Source organism: Hemiscyllium ocellatum, chromosome 8 (assembly GCF_020745735.1).
Source record: "Hemiscyllium ocellatum isolate sHemOce1 chromosome 8, sHemOce1.pat.X.cur, whole genome shotgun sequence".
Lineage (NCBI taxonomy): Eukaryota > Metazoa > Chordata > Chondrichthyes > Orectolobiformes > Hemiscylliidae > Hemiscyllium > Hemiscyllium ocellatum.
Window position 1 is genome coordinate 72,541,204 of NC_083408.1, and position 21,679 is coordinate 72,562,882.

The 21,679-nt window shown below is 40.6% G+C and overlaps 1 protein-coding gene across 1 annotated transcript in view; it reads left to right on the forward strand.

The window, feature by feature from the left end:
* Positions 1 to 21,679, forward strand: part of l2hgdh (L-2-hydroxyglutarate dehydrogenase) — a 37,212-nt gene that overhangs the window by 3,315 nt on the left and 12,218 nt on the right. The window contains exons 2-7 of the mRNA XM_060828462.1: positions 390 to 505; positions 2,207 to 2,358; positions 8,485 to 8,616; positions 11,726 to 11,888; positions 14,354 to 14,388; positions 18,239 to 18,406. Of these exons, the coding sequence (XP_060684445.1) occupies positions 390 to 505; positions 2,207 to 2,358; positions 8,485 to 8,616; positions 11,726 to 11,888; positions 14,354 to 14,388; positions 18,239 to 18,406 (766 nt within the window). The remainder of the gene's footprint in view (positions 1 to 389; positions 506 to 2,206; positions 2,359 to 8,484; positions 8,617 to 11,725; positions 11,889 to 14,353; positions 14,389 to 18,238; positions 18,407 to 21,679) is intronic.

The window sequence follows — 21,679 nt, forward strand, 5'->3', positions numbered from 1 at the left end:
GGGGAGAACGTGCAAACTCCACACAGTCAGTCGCCTGAGGCAGGAATTGAACCCAGGTCGCTGGCGCTGTGAGGCAGCAGCGCTAACCACTGTGCCACCGTGCCGCCCACTTGTGCGCCAAGATTAATCTTGGGCATTGAGTTACTTGCATATTTAAAATATTGGGATCATTTATCAGAATTCATGAATTGGGGTTTAACAAGCATGTTTTATATACAGTAGCTGATATGTGGATGTAATTTGAATGGTGCGTGAAATACATTGTAAAATTTTCTTCAAACCAAGCCTGTTGTTACAATATATCCATGAAGAGGCTTGAGTTTCAAACATGTTTGTATTTGAAAAATGTGAATGTTTGTTAATGATCGATTACATCTCCTTTTTTATAGTTCTTGTGATGTGGCCATTGTTGGAGGAGGAATTGTTGGACTGGCATCTGCTCGAGAACTTATACGCCGGCATCCTAAATTGAGCTACATCCTACTGGAAAAGGAAAAGGAATTGGGTACACTCTGCGATTAAAGTGGCTACAGTAGTCAAAAATTCAAGCTTCTAAACATGTCCTGTGCCATATAATTCTGCTTTAAGCCATTTTGAAATAGTTGGCTTGGTTGAAGAGATGCAATGTGTTTCAAGTGATTGAGCCAAAGTTGGCAATGTACTTATATATCATGTGCAGTCAAGTCTGTGATAAATCAATCCTGAAATAAGGATTGATGTTATACTTTGAGTGGGTTAGTAAAAGCCATGGCAGTTCCTCCTCTTCTTCCTATCCCTCCCCTGCCCAAAAACTAGCAATTCCCTAATTATTTTTTTTAAGAAACTGACTCTCAACCTACAATCTTTAAAGCCACTTGCGGATCTTTCTTTGTCCTGTTTGGTAACATGGTTAGAGACAAAAAAAACTGCAGATGCTGGAATCCAAAGTAGACAAGCAGGAGGCCGGAAGAGCACACCAAGCCAGGCAGCATCAGAAGGTAGAGAAGTCGCCATTTCACATGTAACCCTGCTTCAGGACTGATGAAGGGTTACATCCGAAATGGCATCATCTCCACCTCCTGATGCTGACTGGCTTGCTTTGTTCTCCCTGCCTGTCTGTTTGGTAAAATGCTATTGCAAACTGACCTGCTATCCACCTTTGTCATCAAATGATGAGTGAACAGTCTGAGACATGAAGTTGAAGCTATTTTTCACAGATAGAGCACAGAAATTAAGTCATAGTCATAAAGTCATTGAGTTGTACAGCACAGAAACAGACCCTTCAGTCCACTTGTCCATGCCGACCAGATATCCTACATAAATCTAGTCCCATTTTCCAGCATTTAGCCCATATCCCTCTAAACCCTTCCTTTTCATATGCCCATCCAGCTGCCTTTTAAATGTTGTAATGGTACCAGCCTCCACCACTTCCACTGGCAGATCATTCCATACACACACCACCTTCTGCGTGAAAAAAATTGCCCTGTTAGGTCCCTTTTAAATCTTTCCCCTCTCACTTAAACCTATGCCCTCTAGTTTGGACTCCCCATCCCAGGGAAAAGACTTTGTCTATTTATCTTATCCATGCCCCTCATGACTTTATAAACTTCCATAAGGTCACACCTCAGCCACTGACACCAGAAAAAACATGCCCAACCTCTCTTTTATAGCTCAAACTTTCCAATCTTGTCAACGTTCTTGTAAATCTTTTCTGAACCTTTTCAAGTTTCACAACATCCTTTAGCAGAGACCAAAATTGCAAGCAGTATTCCAAAGTGGTCTAACCAATGTCCTGTACAGCTACAACATGACCTCTCAACTCCAATACGCAATGCACTGACCAATAAAGGCAAGGATACCAAACACCTCCTTCATTATCCTGTCTACCTGCAACTCCACATTCAAGTGCTATGAACCTGCACTTCATGGTCTCTTTGTTCAGCAAACTTCCCAGTGCATAAGCCTTGCTCTGATTTGCTTTTCCAGTATTTGGAGGTAGTTTAGTAAATATTTTTGATAAGGAAATCACTCCATGTGTGAAGTGATTTTGAGTATGAGTGCACAATACCAGCAACTGGGCTAAACAGTACCTTAGTCTTAGTTTTAATATGCCAGTGCAAAGACCAGATGCAAATGTTGTTGCCCTTGTACTACAAAACAATTCATTAGTTAAATAACTCTAGCCTTTTTGTTTTCTGCCACAAAAATTAATTATTATCTTTTTCAGCTTTCCACCAGAGTGGACACAATAGTGGAGTTATTCACAGTGGAATTTACTATACTCCAGGGTCTTTGAAGGCCAAACTCTGTGTGCGAGGTGCTCAACTAAGCTATGCATATTGTGAGGAGAAAGGTATCCCTTATAAAAGATGTGGTAAAGTGAGTACTTCTAATGCTTTATGTTTCCTTTACTGTTGTTTGTATAGTATATATGAGTGCATCTTGAAATGAGATAAATTAATTTTGATTTTAAAATGGCCTGCCTAGGTTTTATGTATGAAACTTGAGGTACAGCTTACTCTGTAACAGTTTCACACTGCTACTGAATTAGGATATCTTTTAGTCAGGTTGTAAATTTGCTTGCTGAGCTGGTAGATTTGTTCTCAGATGTTTTGTGACCATGTCAAGTAATATCAATAGTGAGCCTTTGGTGAAGAGTTGGTGTTCTGCCCTGCTTACTATTTATCTGTTTCTGTTTGTTGTGGTAGGTGACATCATTTCTGGTTCTGCTTCTGAGAGGTTGGTAAATGGGGTCCAAACTGGTGGAGTTCCAGTTTGAATGCCAGGACTCTAGGAACCCATGCGTGTCTTTGCTTAGCCTGAGGCAGGATGGATATATTGTCCCAGTTGAAATGGCATCTGTGTATATGGATACCAGTGATAGTTGGTCATGTCTTTTGATGGTTAGTTGGTGCTAATGTATCCTGCTGGCTGGTTTCCTGCCTGCTTGACCAATGTTGCAGTCCTTACAGGATATTTTGTATATGACATTTGTCCTGGTTGCTGGAATGAGTCCTTTAAATTCATCATGAGCTGTTTCAGTGTGGTGGTAGGTTTGTAGACTACCAAGGGGCCGGAGTAGTATGATCATCATCTGCGAAATGTCTTTGATGTATGTCTGGGTGGCTAGAGTTCCTCAGCATCCGTGAGGAAACTACACAAGACAGGTGAGATTAACGAGGCAGACCTCCAAAGAATGAAACCTGAAGGATCCAACGCACCCTGTTTCTACAGATTACCAGATGTACATAAACAAGGCCCTCTTCTACACCGCCCACCCCCCCCCGACCCATAGTCTCACTTCCTGGTAACCAACTATATACTAGCAAAGGAACTGCAATGCAAACTGAAACCCCTTGTAGAAGACCCCATCCACTCCACCCAGGAATTCCTTAACATCATCAAAGACACCATGGTAGAGGACAACGAGGTCATGGTTTCCTTTGATGTGACGGCCCTATTCACATCATTAAACATCACCCTGGCCAAAGAAAGACTAGTTTCACTGCTAAACGAATCTAGGACACAAATGCTTGACAGCCCCAACTCCAACAGCAAGGACAGCATCCTCAAGCTAGTAGACCTGTGCCTCAGAACCCACTTCACCTTCAACGACAAGACCTGCAAACAAATCAATGGGATGCCTATGGGATCACCAATAACAGGACTTTTAGCAGAAGCCATTATGCAGAGGTTAGAACCAACAGTCCTTCCCATGATCCAGCCCAAGCTTTGGGTCACTGTTTGGGTGATACCTTTGTCATCACGAAACACAACAAATTAAGAGAAGCCCACAAACACATAAAACAAAATCCTTACCACTATAAAGTACACCAAAGAAGAAGAGAACAACAACAGACTCCCCTTCCTATATGTCACAGTAGAATGAAAAGCCAATGGAGAGCTGCAAACCAGTGTTTACAGGAAAGCCACACACACTGACCAGATACTCAACCACTGGAGCAACCATCCCAACACCCACAAACGGAGCTGCACCAGAGCATTATTTAAACAAGCCACAACACACTGCAGCACCCAGGAACTGTAAGAAGCTGATGAAAAACACTTCTAGAACGTATTCAAGAACAATTGGTACCTGATAAGTGCAATCCATCTATTCCTGCACAGTAGACATAACCAAGAAGACACAACATGCCCAGAAACTCTAGCCACCCTGCCATACATTAAAGACATCTCGGAGATGATGATCAGATTACTCCAGCCCTTAGCATCATGGTAGCCCACAAACTTACCACCACACTGAAACAGCTCCTGATGAACTTAAAGGACCCCATATCAACAGCCAGCAGAATGAACATCATATACAAATCACCCTGCAAAGACTGCAACAAACAGTACATTGGACAGACTGGCAGGAAACTAGCCACCGGGATACGTGAGCACCAACTAACCACCAAAAGTTATGACCAACTAAAACTAGTATCCTTACACACAGACAACGAGGGACACCAGTTCAACTGGGACAATACATCCATTCTGGGACAGGCTAAATGCATGGGAATTCCTAGAGTCCTGGCATTCAAACCAAAGCTCTGTTAACAAACATTTAGATTTGAATCCCATTTACCAACTTTTCAGAAACAAAACCGGAAATCACCTACCACAACAAACCAAGACAGATGAATAGAAAGCTGGACAGAACACAAACGTTTCACTGAAAGCTCACTGATTATGTTACCTAGCACGATCACAAAAAGTCTGAGAACAAGTCAACCAGCTCAGTGAGCAAATTTCCAACATGATCCACAACCTGAGCTACAAATCTTCTCCAAAATCTCAAATATCTTTCAGTTGTGAAATCCCGCATTTTAATACTAGCGTATAACCTATTTTTCATTTGTTTACATGTAAATTATAACATTCTTGATGACTAATATATATGTTGACAGAAAATCAAAACTGTGTGTGCAGTTATCTACTATACACCAGGAACATGCTATTTTTCAGTTTGCTAGCTTTATAATCTTTAATAAACACACATTTACAGGAGCAAAATCAATTTGGCTGTGTTCAATTGAATGCTCATACAGGATTCAAAGTTCTGAGTATTTAAAAAAACTCCAATGATTCGACAAAAATCTTTCAATTGACCATAGATATTCAAGATAAGTGATGGATTTGAAACAATTCATTCCCTGGAAAATGTCTGCATTTTATTCAGGTGTCAACAAAGCACTCACAGCATTATTTAGTGCAATTAGAATGTGCTATTTATGGGGTTTTCTTGCTGTATTTTCGTTATAAGCTCATCACAATGATACCTATATAAATTCAACACACCTGAATTAAAGATATGAAAATTCAATTTGTTGTTTATTTGGGGTATTTAAAAGTAATGTTACCTTTCATCCTTTGATTCAGTGGACTTTCTCTTCTACCTTTTCAACTCCGGTTGATGCATGTACAGCCTGCTGGGATTTAACCTTATCCCCCATATATTAGTGTTATAATAAAATATTAGTGGATTATTTTGTCTCTATTCTTCCTTGGGACATGGTATCGCTGGCTGGGCCAGCATTTATTGCCCATCTCTAGTTACTTTCAGACTTGGGTGGTAAGCTGTGCCTTTGAACCACTATAGTTCACTTGATTAGGTGGACTACAATGGCATTAGGGAGTGAGTTCTGGGATTTTTAACCCAGTAAAACTGAAGGGGGAGAAACAAGTTTCACTTGATAAGCTTGGCATGACAGTCACCAAATCTCTAAATGATAAATTCGTGAATCCCTGGACTCCAGTAGAACCAAGTGCCTGATGGAAAGCAGCCAATCCCTGGGCTGGAATCAGATGAGCTCATTGACTATAGTTACAGTGACTCAATTAAGGAATGGTCACCTTTGAGTTTCCAAAGTGGTCATTTGGTTCAGGCTTATGTAACGTGTCTGCTAAGTAATCTGCTGGCCAGTAATATTGCTATATAGAACCCTACGACATCAATATGTGTACTCCATTGACAATCTATGAATAAAAAGCAATGCAAGGCATACAAGCTGACAGCCTCCAAGTCAGTATGAAGTGACCCAGCACTAAGAAATGGTGTGAAGAGCCATAAAATGCATCCTCCATATGTCCCTGCACACAGTGATCTGGCAGAAACATGCAAGTTGTAACTAACTATCCCTTACTGCAGAGTGAAGGGCAAAAGTGGTGAGAGTTGATTCAAGAGCAGACATGATGATGTATTGAGGCTGTTGGTTTATAGATGTCTAGATGAAGAGTGGAGGAAGATATGTTCATGGATATGTGCATTGTACATTGTGATGGAAACTGATCTAGATGAAAGCTAAGCGAAGCAAGTGTTGAGCTGCAGTTGTAAGGTTACTGTTCTGACAGTCATTTCATGAACTGGTGCCATCTAATTTCTCAGGGGAAGGGAAAAGAATTTGAAGCTACATAGGAATGAAACATGTGATGCAAATACAGGAAAACAAGCGAGATTCTGAACTCTGTTTAAACCATGAGGTAAAAAATCAAAACCTTCTCTCAGCATTGAGATTCTGACCTGTCTTATTTTTACTGTATTTTCCCATATTTTGTGCCATTGACTGTACCACTCAACGAGTGGAAAAATATGCCTTTAATCTCTTTTTTTTTTGTATCCGTTCTTCTCAAGTCCTTTCTGTTTACTTAAACCTCTCTCTCTTTTTTTAAATATTTGTGTCCATTATTTCCTGCAGTCTGTCCAATCTTGCCTCACTCAAAAATTAAATGAATGTAAAATTACCTGTTGATTTACCTTGCACAAACAAAAACCAATGAACCTGTTGGATTAAGCTTTGCAGAAGAAACTGCCCAGCAGGGACATCCAGCAGCCAGAGCGATATTTTGCTTTCACCATGTGGTGTCTCTGTTCAATAACAATTACCCTGACAGTGGACCTGGTTCTTTATGAGACTGGCAAGTGGTAACACCATTAGATTTTGGAAATGCCTTTCAGCATTCCATCTACAGCTTGATAAACATTGCAAATAAGTTGGTTATTTTTGTAATGGAAATTGTAGAGGAACTTTCAATGCAACGTGTATGTCATGTATCAAGTGAAATGCGCAGTCAATAAATATTTCACTCCCTGTTAACATGACCTGTTAAACCTCCTTGACCTATCTTTAGTCAAATCCTAAGTGGACTGTGATGAATTCGATGTGTATTGTACCTAAACTTACAGAAAATTGGTAACTTCTACAGCAAGTGCCATTAACTATGATCATTGATGTGGTGACTGAGGATAAATCTTCAGCATGGTTAAGAAATGGGGGAAAAGATAGAAAACAATAGGTACTTGTTCAAAGAGTCAGTTTGGGATGGAGCAGACTGGTTGTGCCCAACCATCACCTGGGGTTCCTACTGTTTCTAAGAATTATATTGCAAATTTTTCATTGGATTTTCAGGTGATGCCAAAATAATACTTGGTGCAAAGTTTAACGTAAAAAGTACATGTGTACTTTAAAAACATTTGATGAAGTTTAATAGAGGCAAAACCAAGCCAATACAATGATCAATACATGCTATCTGAATGATGCAGGAAGAAGCAAAAGAGGTTGTAAAAGATCCAGAACTTTTGCGGACTTGATGGTGGAAACATCCAGTCAATGTAATTTAAAGTATTTTGAATGATAAGTTTACAGTGCCAAAACCGTGGAATACAAATCAAAGCAAATCATAATCAAACAAAACAGTGATCTGGTCAGACCAGATCTCTGGGTATTATCTCTATATTTTTGTCACCACGGGGCAGAATTTTTCATGTGGTAGGGCTTTCCCACCCTTGCTCCCAGAGTTAATTGTGACCACTTCCCTGATGAGTCAGAGGCTTGGGCAACTGGCAAAGGAGATCGCAAAACAAAATACTCCGTGTTATCTGATGCCAGAAACTAAAGCTGTCACATAATGTGGGCTTCTATCCACTGATTAGGTTAGAATAGGGGCATGGGTAGGATGGTCATACTTGGCCACACAAGAGTTTGTTCCCCATAAAATGGGAGGCAGCTCCATGGCAGGCAACAAACAGGCCACATACTGCAGTTATAGGCTCACCCAACTGCCCCTTGCCTTAAAACCCACTGAGGGGTGTAAACTTCTGCCTCACAAGGGAGACACTCAGAGAAGTGCATTTTTAAACCTGGTCAAGCATGTAAGTATAGCAAGCAAGGACAACATTCTTGAATATTGTGGCAAATTAAACTGGGATTGGAACAAGACGTTACAGATTAAAGTGAACGAAAAAGACCTCTGGGATTGTTGGTGAAATTATTCTTATCCAGAGAGTAATCAACATCTGCTTTTACTTTCTGAATGTTGAGCAAAAAATCTGAAAAAATGTTTATATGGAAAACACAAAAATGAACTATTGTACATGATCTTGTATTATGTTCAATTTCATACAGAAAATTAACTTTTTTGAGTCAGTTAGTAGTTTAACTTGTAGGCTTCCTAGGTCTAGATGCTATACCTGATTTGTAAATGTTATTTTTCTTTAAATTAAAGCTTATTGTTGCTGTTGAACGAGAAGAAATCTCAAGACTAAAGGCATTGTATAAACGTGGACTACAGAACAATGTCCGAGACCTGAAACTTATTAATGCGAAGGAAATTCAGGAGCGAGAGCCCTATTGTAAAGTAAAGCTTTCTAAATGTTTTAAGAACTCATTTCAAAATTCTTGAATCTCTGAAAGTGTCAGGTTTTACTTATGTATAGTTTGAGTGGTAGACACCCTCTAGCCATTCACCCAAGTGATTATTTGCCACATTTGATTAGACAGTGATTGTGGAGTCTTTCTTTTAATCATTTAGCATTATGGTGACGGATTGTCTCCCGGTGGCTTCATGTATGCTATCTAGAAAGGTCACTATTTAAACATTAAGAGTCAGAACCTGACTTATTTATTGCATTCTCTATGCTAGGGTGCTTGTAGGAATTATAATGCCCCAACTATTGCCAAGAGATAGATTAGTTAATCCCCACAGACTGGCAATTACACAGTCAATATATTTTCTGTACTATCCAGGTACTGGATCATTAAAGGAAGAAAGATATTTCAAGCATATTTTGAAAGTTTTTATTTTGTAATTTATGCTCCTTTTAAAGGACATGGAGGAGCTAGTATTGGACTGGGGGTTCTCTATTCCTGAGATGCTGCCTAACCTGCTGTGCTTTGACCAGCAACACATTTGCAGCTGTGATCTCCAGCATCTGCAGACCTCATTTTTTACTCGAAGATTTTAACCTACTGCGAATCCTCTTACAAGGATGCCTTCCTTGAAGAAGCTCTCTTCCTCCCTCTACAAGGATTTCAGTGAGTCCCTCTCTCACTGCACCCCCCAGGTCATCTCCTCTGCACAGAAGCTCTTCAGCCACGTTCTCAAACAGACCCGTTACCACAGCCACATCTCCTTCCTCAGCACCTGCCTAAGGAACCGACTGATCCTCATTTCCCCTCCCCCCACCTTGTCTCAGTCGGTTCCCTCAACTCAGCACCGCCCTCCTAACCTGCAATCCTCTTCCTGACCTCTCCGCCCCCACCCCACTCCGGCCTATCACCCTCACCTTGACCTCCTTCCACCTATCCCACCTCCATCGCCCCTCCCCCTAGTCCCTCCTCCCTACCTTTTATCTCAGCCGGCTTGGCTCTCTCTCTCTTATTCCTGATGAAGGGCTTATGCTCGAAACGTCGAATTCTCTATTCCTGAGATGCTGCCTAACCTGCTGTGCTTTGACCAGCAACACATTTGCAGCGGTGGACAAAGTTAAAAATCACAACACCAGGGGATGTCAGAGGCGGGTTCTTTACACAGAGAGTTGTGAGAGCAAGGAATGCATTGCCAGCAGCAGTTCTGGAGGCAGGGTCATTGGGGACATTTAAGAGACTCCTGGACATGCATATGGTCACAGAAATTTGAGGGTGCATACATAAGGATCAGTGGTCGGCACAACATGGGCTGAAGGGCCTGTTCTGTGCTGTACTGTTCTATGTTCTATGTTCTAAAATGCATCTGGATTGGTATATGAGTAGGAAGAGTTTATAGGGATATGGGCCAAATGCTAGCAAATGGGACTAGATTTGGTCAGCATGAATGCATTGGACCGAAGGGTCTGCTCATCTCTATGACTCTTAATGTAAATTCACCCCATAGCTATAGATGTGTGTGTGTTTGCATGTGAGGAGGGGTGGGGGTTGGAGAGAGAGAGTGTGTCCGTCCATCTGTTTTTTAAAGGATTTAAAGTCTGGTTGAAGATTTGTAGTTCGGGTGTCCTTTGTTGTGGTTCTGTTCGCCGAGCTGGAAGTTTTTGCTGCAAACGTTTCGTTCCCTGACTAGGGAACATCATCAGCGCTGAAGATGTTCCCTAGCCAGGGAACGAAACGTTTGCAGCAAAAACTTCCAGCTCGGCGAACAGAACCACAACAACGTTCTTTAAAGGAAGTTGAGACAATAAAGTAGAAAGTACTATTTTGGAGGAGTTTCCTTATTGTAATTTTAAAAGTTTTTACATCAGAAAAATGGGTTCAATTCCCATGCTGGCTCAGGTCAACATTAAGATCACATGTTCGCAACCTTGTCCTTCACCTGAGGTATAATGACCCTCAGGTTAAACTGAACGTCAGTTCTCTCTCTAATGAGGGAGCAGCCCTATGGTACTCTGAGACTATGGCAACTTTATCTTCACATTAGAATATAATTATAGGCAAGTGCAATTTGCACTGAATGACATTTAGCATTTTTATTAGCATGCTTATATTAACATTGTACATTTTAACAAAATAAATGAAAAGAATGTTGGATAATTTGTGCTGTTGACTTGATATCAAAACAAAATGCAGAAATGATTTGGAGATGCCGGTGTTAGCCTGGGGTGTACAAAGTTAAAAATCTCACAATGCCATGTTATAGTCCAACAAGTTTATTTGGAAGACACAGAATTTATAGCAGAAGTTTACAGTGTGATGTAACTGAAATTATATATTGAAAAAGACCTGGATTGTTTGTTAAGTCTCTCATCTTTTAGAATGAACATCTCAAAACTTCTTTAAAAGTTATATTCTCAAGTGAACTTTAACAACTGGTGTCATGTCAGCCCAGATAATGCATTTAAGGTGTGAGGTGCCCTGTGTGAGACTGTCTGTGCCTCAATGGTCAGACTGATTCTAATCTAAAAAACTGATTTACAAAATTTTATGTGGATTCATGCAGTTTTTGAGCAAAAACTTCTCAAACTTCTGAAATGTTTATCAAAATCTAAATCAAGCTAAAGTCACAAAATATTTGATTTTCTTTGCATTTATTTTCTTTAAATTTCAGATCTAGGTTTCTTCAATAATAGTCATGATTCGGAGATGCCGGTGTTGGACTAGGGTGTACAAAGTTAAAAATCACACAGCACCAGGTTATAGTCTAACAGGTTTAATTGGAAGCACACTAGCTTTCGGAGCGCTGCTCCTTCATCAGGTAGTTGTTCATCAGGCATGAAGGAGCGGCACTCTGAAAGCTAGTATGCTTCCATTTAAATCTGTTGGACTATAACCTGGTGTTGTGTGATTCTTAAATAATAGATTTATTAAATCTTAACTTTTAAGTTACGACCTCAAATAAAAAGCTTCTAGGTTCTAAAAGGACTCAAACTATTTTGATGTTAAATAAATAAGCTAAAGATGAAATATGATAGTAGGACAATAATTTTTTGTGTACACATTTTCTTGCATTATATTTTCTCTTTCTTTGTGAAATGTAGGGTTTGTTGGCTTTGGATTCTCCAAATACAGGCATTGTAGATTGGAGAGAGGTGGCCCTGTCATATGGAAAAGATTTTTGTGAAATGGGTGGGACTGTTAAGACACAATTTGAAGTAACTGACTTTCAACTAACTAAGGAAAGTCCTGCAAGTTCCACAGATGGTAAGGGCAGTTCACAATTCTTGATGTTTTGTTATTGATCAAAGTAGGTTTTTTGAAGTTTGAGTAAAAGGTGAGGTCTGCAGATGCTGGAGATCAGAGCTGAAAATGTGTTGCTGGTTAAAGCGCAGCAGGTCAGGCAGCATCCAAGGAACAGGAAATTCGACATTTCGGGCAAAAGCCCTTCATCAGGAATGAGGAGAGTGTGCCAAGCAGGCTAAGATAAAAGGTAGGGAGGAGGGACTTGGGGGAGGGGTGATGGAGATGTGATGGGTGAAGGAGGTCAAGGTGAGGGTGATAGGCCGGAGTGGGGTGAGGGCGGAGAGGTCAGGAAGAAAATTGCAGGTTAGGAGGGCGGTGCTGAGTTCGAGGGAATCGACTGAGACAAGGTGGGGGGAGGGGAAATGAGGAAACTGGAGAAATCTGAGTTCATCCCTTGTGGTTGGAGGGTTCCCAGGTGGAAGATGAGGCTCTCTTCCTCCAACCGTCGTGTTGTTATGTTCTGGCGATGGAGGAGTCCAAGGACCTGCATGTCCTTGGTGGAGTGGGAGGGGGAGTTAAAGTGTTGAGCCACGGGGTGGTTGGGTTGGTTGGTCCGGGCGTCCCAGAGGTGTTCCCTGAAGCGTTCTGCAAGTAGGCGGCCCGTCTCCCCAATATAGAGGAGGCCACATCGGGTGCAGCGGATGCAATAGATGATGTGTGTGGAGGTGCAGGTGAATTTGTGGCGGATATGGAAGGATCCCTTGGGGCCTTGGAGAGAGGTAAGGGAGGAGGTATGGGCGCAAGTTTTGCATTTCCTGTGGTTGCAGGGGAAGGTGCCGGGAGTGGGGGTTGGATTGGTGGGGGGTATGGACCTGACGAGGGAGTCACGAAGGGAGTGGTCTTTGCGGAACGCTGATAGGGGAGGGGAGGGAAATATATCCCTGGTGGTGGGGTCCGTTTGGAGGTGGCGGAAATGACGGCGGATGATACGATGTATATGGAGGTTGATGGGGTGGTAGGTGAGAACCAGTGGGGTTCTGTCCTGGTGGCGGTTGGGGGGGCGGGGCTCAAGGGCGGAGGAGCGGGAAGTGGAGGAGATGCGGTGGAGGGCATCGTCGATCACGTCTGGGGGGAATCTGTGGTCTTTGAAGAAGGAGGCCATCTGGGTTGTACGGTATTGGAACTGGTCCTCCTGGGAGCAGATGCGGCGGAGACGAAGGAATTGGGAATATGGGATGGCGTTTTTACAGGGGGCAGGGTGGGAGGAGGTTACAGTATTGGAACTGGTCCTCCTGAAGTTTGAGACTATTTAGGCACAGTTATTAAAATAGAAGCAACAAAAGTCAGGACAATGTGTAGCTCGGAAGGAAACTTGTAGGACATAATGACTTGCATCTGCTACCTTTTGTCTTTCGAGGTGGAAGAAATCTCAAATTTGTGTTATCTTCTCAAATATGAGTTAATGGTAATTTACCATGAAAGGTCATGTCTTCCTGACGATTCCAACACCACATTTATAATGTTGAACAAGTTTCAAAGCTGCGCCAGAGTCTGAATCAAAGTTTGTAAAAATGAATAGTATTGCATAAAATATCATAAACTGTGGAATATTTTTGACAAATGAATGTACGTAACAGTGGGTTATCATGCAGTCCTTTATACAGTGGAATGAAATTACTCGTTTGTACTTACAAATTAAAACACTTAATCTCTTGAAGGCATAAAACTGTATACAGAATATCTTCAACGTTTCAGTCTGATGTGGAAATTGTGCTTGGAAAAATCAAGTTATTCGAGTTGGGAATAATTCTCTTACAGTGGGTGTGATGAGTTAAAGAGAATGAACTAAGTTGCATCTGTTCTGTACAAAATTAGACCTGGAATTACTGGATATCTTGAAAGGAAAATAAAACCAAAGGATGAATATCCTTCACAAAAGGAGGGGTTGGTTAGTTCAGTTAGCTAAACAGCTGGTTTACAATGCAGACTGTCACCAGCAGCATGGATTGAATTCCCACACCATTGCAGGTACCAGTAAGATCCTGTCTTCTCAACCTTGTCCTGCATTTGAGATGTGGTGACCCTCAGGTTAAACCACAAGTCTTCTCTCTCTAATTAGAGAGCAATCCTCCTATCCTCTGGGACAGTAGTGACTTTGAAGTAAAATATGACATGACTCTGTGACTGTTTTTTATCTTGATTAACGTATTATGACCGAACTTAAGTTTGAAGTAGTCTTAAGTTCTGTTTAGCAATCATATATAATTTAAATTATTTACTTTTAATTTAGTCAGTACAACTTGCAAAACAAAACATCATAAAGCTATTTTTTGTTAAAATATTTAATTTAGATGTACATTTGTTGTTTATAACTTATAGCTTATAATATATTGTAGTAATTGTACTTGTGAAATTCAATATTATTAATATGGTCCAAATAGTCAATTATTCTTCTGTTTTGATTCGAAAATGTTTTTGTGTTCTAGGTCTAAAATATCCAATTACAATCAAGAGTTCAAAGGTAATGTCTTTCATTATCTAAAATGGAAGAACATGTCAATATAAGACATAATGGCAGTACGTTTTCCAGCTTAATTTGAAACAAATTAAATATTTGTAATTAACCTAAATTGCATGTTATCTTAAAAACTAAGGAACAAATTGGAATGATTTTGTACATTCAGACCATAAGATTGAGAAGCAGAATTAACCCATTTGGCTTATGTCTGCTCCACTGTTTGATCATGGCTGATATATATTGCTCAGCTCCATTCTCCTGCCTGTTTCCCGAAACCATTGATTCCCCTATTAATAAAGAATCTACCTATCTCTGTCTGAAACACATTCAATGACTTGGCCTCCATAACTTTCTGCGGCAGTGAGTTCCTTAGATTCACCACCTTCTAGCTGAAGAAATTCCACCTCATTTCAATTCTCAAACATCGTCATGTCCACTGTCTCCTGGCCTCTGAGTATTCTCTAAGTTTCAATGAGATGCCCCTCATCCTTCTAAACTCCATTGAGTATAGAGTCAGAGTGCTCAAATAATCGTTATAACAAGCCCTTCATCCATGGGATCACCCACATAAACTTCCCACACCAGCATTTCCCTCCTTTGATACGGGATCCAAAACTGATCTGAATTTTCCAAATATGGTCTGACCAGAGCCTTATACAGCCTGAGCAATACATCTCTAGCCCTCTTGAAATGGATGCTAACAGTACATTTACCTTCCTAACTGCAAAATGAACCTATATATTAACCTTAAGAGAATCCTGAACAAGAACTTCTAAGTCCTTTATGCTTCAGATTTCCAAAGCCTTTCTCCATTTAGAAAATAGTCTACACATCTATTCTTCTTACCTGGGTATGAATGCAGCTCATAATTAAGTACACTCCTCCCTCTAGCTAAAAAGGTCTTCATTACATTATTTAGAGCAAGCTCAGTTCAACTTTCAATAAAAACGACAAAAGCATGAAACCATTTATAATGACTCTGGACACACATCCATGGGGAACATCTCCTTGCATCAATCCTGTCTAGTCCCCCTCAATCATCTGTACTCCAGTGAAGACCATCCTAACCTGGTCAATCTCTCGTCATGTGTCTGTCCTGCCATTTCTGGAATCAGCCTGGTAAACCTTCACTGCACTCCCTCAAGAGCAAGAGCATCCTTCCGGAGGAGACCAAAACTGCATACAGTATTCTAGCTGTGGCTTCACCAAGGCCCTGTATAATTGTAACAGCATATCCCTGCTCCTGTATTCAACCTCTCGCAATGAAGACCAACATACTATTTGTCTTCTTCACCGGCTGCTGCACCTGCAAGCTTACTTTCAATGAATGGTGTACAAGTATACGCAGGTCCTGCTGCACACTCCCCTCTCCCAATTTACGGCCATTCAAGTAGTAATCTGCCACCTTGTTTTTGCTTCCAAAGTGATTAATCTCACATTTAACCTTATACTGCATCTGCCATTGATTTGCCCACTGACCCAACTTGCCCAGATCATGCTGGAGGATTTCTGCATCCCCACCACAATTCACCTTCCCACCTGACTTGATATCATTTTTGAAATTGAAAAAAATTGTTGAGGCAACTTTCTATCTATTTATTCTTGGCACACCCAGCTTTGGAATGCTGCATGCTGACACTGGTTGACAGCAATTAGAAAAGATTGTAATCCTGATCATAACTATTAGGTGTGTCTGATCTTAAGGATTCATTTGATTAATTTCTGTAAGATGCCACATTAACATTTTAATCAGAACAGAATAGGCCTACTTCCATCACAATGTGAGGAAAGTACCAAATACAATGTAAAATCGAGGAAGCATTTGAAGATGGGAGTAAATTTAAACCCAATCAGAGATTTTCTGGAAGACAGCAGAATCCAGGAGCTTCTAATTTCTAAAGAGCAGAAAAGATTATAATTTCAGTGAATTCAATGCAGTACAGGATGTAAAGTGACTGAAAATTGTTGAGGAAAAGGATGATATGTGAGCATTACTTATTATGGAATTGTTTGTGGGTCGTGAAATTCTGGACGCAGTGGAAGTCTTTCTGGGCAGAGCTCAGGACTGGTGCAGATTTGATGGGCTCAATGCCTTTTTTCTGTGCTGTAGACTTCTATGACTATATGACATCTGGAAAGAGATCCTTGGAAAAAATATTGGTGGAATGAAGGGATTAAAGACATAAGTGAGTATTACAGAAGTGAAGTCTAAAATAGATACACATAAGTTTGACTTGTAAAAGTGGGACTGGATGGTCTAAGTGATGGGATAATTATGGGGTTGAAACTCTCTTTGGATTTACACTGGATGTTGGATTTGAAGCTCAGGGAAAAATGGTACATTTCATTTATGAACCATATTACCAGGTACTGGTTTGTTTTTTTATTATGCTCGTCATCTGGGTTCAGACAAATACAATCAATTTTTTAAGACAGTATAGAACTACTGTTATTTGTTTGAAGAGTGAGGAGTAAGGAAGAAATATAGAGTAAAGAAGCTTTTGATATGGTCTCTCACTTTTATTGGATTGCCATTTATTGGCTGTCTCTTTCATCTGCTTAGTGATTGCCTTAGCAGATCAAGCCACAATTTCTAATTTGTATTTTGAGGCAAAATGTTCATTTATTTTCATTTTGGATAAGTGGGATGAAACATAGTTGCCCACTCTTTCTTTCCTCCTTTTTACTACCACCATCATTCTTCTCTACAAATAATAAGGCTGCTGAGAATGTAGGCTTTAATTCCTATTTTCCCTGGTATTTCAAGTTTACTCTGGATATTAATAATCCATGCAACACTAACAATGGGATATACTTATTTGTTCTTTAGTCAAGCAAGGTATACTGCAAAATATAACAATAATAGTCATATACCACAAGCTAACTCATGCAATGCTCACAGTCATGAGTGAAACTGTTTATGTGAGCTAGTCTGAAGACCAGACTGAAATATGATCAGCTGCTTCACCTCAGCTTCCAATCACTATGACTTCCATTCCTCAGCTGGCTAATTAGCATTCTGAAGCATTCTTTCTTATATTACTTTTACATGCAAGCGGCATGTGAAACCAAATCTCAAACTGTCTGCTCTTCAACAATTGATTTGGCCATTGGCAGACATCACAAATGTGTCATCTACTATAGTCAGTTTAGTCTTTTGCGCATTAAGACATTTGTTTGTTTTTAGTAGAAAGAGCCTTTACCTTCGGGTTTAATCAACCTTGACCTCAGGCTAACTTGTTCAGACTATGTATATAAGCTATTTCCATGCTTTTTTTTTGGTCATTTAGTCAACTGTATGATATTTACACAGCATAATGTGGTAACAGCGTGATCAACCACATTTGTTTAACTGACAAATAGTACACTGCGCATTTAATATACTGCATCTGTTTTAAATCAGAACTTAACACAGACACCAGTTACAACACGATGTCCCTTCAAATAGCACAGAAAACACTGAGAGATGGCCCAGCAATTTTCCAATGATTAGGTCACCATCTGACCATTTCAATAGAGCAAGTTTCAAATGTTTTGTTCATTTATCTGATCAAGCAAATTCAGTATTACTACTTACAAGGACAATTGTAATTTCTCTATAATGGCTTTGGTTCCACATGGGCCTAAGTTTGAAACTAGATCCATCCTGCCCATGTGGTGCATTTGCTTACCCTGCCTCAATATACTGCATTTACTTTTTAAAAAACATAATTACTTTTCAATTCAGATCTACCTGAAAGAGCCACAGTGGAAATGTTATGAATATATCTAATCTTATCATACTTCTTGTGATACATGCTTAATCCATTTAATGAGTAGGTAACTAATGGCTTGTCTGTGCCTTTTTTAACAGGAACCTGTAATACATTGCAGCTATGTTGTGACATGTGGTGGTCTATATTCAGACAGGCTGTCCCAGAAATCTGGCTGTAGTGGTGAGCCACGAATAGTGCCTTTTCGGGGAGATTACTTGGTGCTAAAACCTGAAAAACACTACTTAGTCAAAGGCAACATTTATCCTGTAAGTATTTGAAATATATATGATGTTTATTTTGACTTTAGCAACTACACAGGAGATTCTCAGCAAAAACAGACATTGCAAGGAAACCTCAGCAGGTCTGGCAGCATCTGTGGAGCAAAAGCAGACTTAACTTTTCAGGTCCAGTGACCCTTTTTCAAATACATTTTTCAAACCATTTGTTTTTTTGTTTTGATAGAATACAGATATAATTGGGTAGAAGTATTAAAATATATGTTTGGGTTTGGGTAGTTAATTTGGAAAAAGAACAGTATGGCCAATTGCGCTTCAATTAAAGCTTATATCCAGAAAGAGAAGTTGCAAGGTTGCAGTGATATCTCTCTCAAATTCCATTGTCTCATTTGGATATAAACTCAAATGCTTGAAACACTGACATTCTGGTTTTCACCATGATGTAGAACACCTCCATTGTGGCAAAATGCCAGAAGAAGTTGGGAATCCCAATCCTGCCCCAAACCCGTCCCCTTTCACTTTTGCAGGAGACCTGATGGTAACTGGGTTCTACTTATAACGTGCACTCCCTGAGGCTATTGGCCATTTAACTGACCAACTACCTCCACTGACATTGGATTTTGGAAACCACAATGTGGAGATTAGACCGGGTAAAAGCAGGCTGGTCCTCAGTGCATTTCTTTTAGATCACCAGGGTACTCTCTTGAACATTTGAGTTGTCCCTGATCCCAGGCAACTTTGGAGATGGGGAGCTGGGTGGGCTGCATCAGCTTGGGTGTCTGATATTCTTTGGGAGTGGATTCAGAGACCTTTTTAAGGTGTGATCAGAGGCCCTTTGAGACTGTTAAATATTAAGATTACGCATAAAGATTGCATAAAGCCTTTGAACTTGCACAGATTGTCAAGACCTGTCAATAAATGTTGTCTTATCAATAATTGTCTATATATCAAACTGTATTTTCATGAAGGAAAGTGATTTTCTCATTAGAGTATAGACAGCAATCTAAGAACTGAAGTAACAGAACTCCAAAGGAGGCACTTTTACCATTTGCAGGTGAAGTGTTTTGTCAAATGGGATCCATGGCTTGGAGCAACATTTCTGATGCAATTTTCCACTCTTTAACTTATTAGTCATGCAACATAGTTCTTTGGCACCCTTCATGTTGAATCATATTACAGACACAACAGAAGAGTAGGAAGTGCTTGAAACTACCAGAGATTCATGCTACGGTACCATATTTAAAGTCCAGCCTGCAAACCAGGAACAGCCCTTCACGTTGTGATACAACATTACTCTCGAAATTAAAGGAAAGTTTGCACAATGTTTTGCCGATACAGACCTTTTTCCAATCGGCTTTTGAAGGAACTCCTCAGATTTCACATCCAAATTAATGAAGCTTCATGTTATACCATTCCAACGTGTGGTGTGGAGGCTTCCCAAGGACATTGTTATGCCTGCATAAGAAGCTCTGAGATATGTGTTTAATCAAAGTTTTATTGCTCCATTGGGGTTAAGGTTATGCCAGTAATATCCCCCCAGGAAACAAAAGTTGGCGGGTAGTTAAATTTTTGAATGGAAAGTGGTTTGCAATTGTGTTGCACATGATTCCGTGTTGGGTGCCTGTTATGTAAGTGATTTTAGTTTTGAATGTGGGAGGCATGATTGGGGAATTTATAGATGCCACAAAAGATGTCTGTGCAATTATTCATCATGAAGAGGATGGCTGTCACCTGTGGGTTGAGTAGGTGGAAAAATGGCAAATGGAATTCATTTCACAGGAGTATGAGATTATACATTTGGGGAGGGCAAACAGAACGAGGAGATACGTGGGTGTGTATTGAGAGGGTAGAGTAAGTGAGAAACCTTGGAGTACCTGTCCATGGGTTGCTGAGGGGGCAGAACAAGTAGATAAGGTGATAAAGAAGCTATTGAGGTTCATATCCTTCATTGGGTGAGTTATTGAATACAATAGTAAGAACACAATGCTAGAATTATGTAAGACATTGTTTAGGCCACAACTGGAGTATTATGTTTAGTTCTGGTCACCACCTTACAGTAAGGGCATAATTGCTGTGAAGGGAAGTTCAAGAATGTTACCAGGGCTTGAAAATAACTTGCAAGGATACAAGTTATTGGGGCGGCACGGTGGCAGAGTGGTTAGCACTGCTGCCTCACAGCGCCAGAGACCTGGGTTCAATTTCCGACTCAGGCGACTGACTGTGTGGAGTTTGCACGTTCTCCCCATGTCTGCGTGGGTTTCCTCCGGGTGCTCCGGTTTCCTCCCACAGTCCAAAAATGTGCAGGTCAGGTGAATTGGCCATGCTAAAATTGCCCATAGTGTTAGGTAAGGGGCAAATGTAAGGATATGGGTGTGTTTCGCTTCGGCGGGTCGGTGTGGACTTGTTGGGCCGAAGGGCCTGTTTCCACACTGTAAGTAATCTAATCTAAAGTGCTGAAAAGCGGGAATGGAAATGGCATTAGTGAGCTGTATGACCTCTTTCTGTGCAGAAACTCTTTTAATTTAGACCACCAATTTGCACATGGTGTTAGCAATTTTTCTTCATCGTTATTAAGCAGTGACTTTAGATCTGATATGGCAAGATTTCAATACCATGTTCTCATGAATGATATAGGCTTTGCCTGTAAGGCAAGGTTTTCATCCCCATCCATCTTGTTCCCTTTTGTGTTGATGTCTCTGTGGCCGCTATGACCTTTCAGTCTCCCACTGTTTCTGTTGAGCCACTTTATAATAAATAATTTAATCACTGTCATTGTTCCTTTCATGACCCATTGCAATGAAACCCATCTGCAGACTTGAAGTGCCCAGTTTGTCCAGGACCTCATAGACCAATCAGACACTTGCACTGTTCCTGGCTCATCCACATTTCAGTTTTTGACAGGTTCCACTTGCCCAGCAGAACTGCTGGGCCAATTTCCATATCATAGTGGCATACATCCCCTGGCTGTATTAGGACCAAGTACCTGACTGGGTAACTCTAACTAACTCTGGTCAAATAGTCAAGGAGATTCTAATTTCTGTCAGCCATTACTCATGCCATACCAGGAAGGTACAAGTTCCACCAATTAGCTTTTCTCGCGTGTGTGTATTTATTTACATATACACACACACACACACACACACACACACACACACACACACACACACACACACACACAGGCATTTGTGGATAATTCAGAATGCTGTGGGACAAGGGTCTCGGTGAAAGTGAGCATTCAGGTGGCATAGGGACATGAAGGCTGGGGTTGGTGTTGGGGTTATGACTTAAGGGCATTTGGTTGTA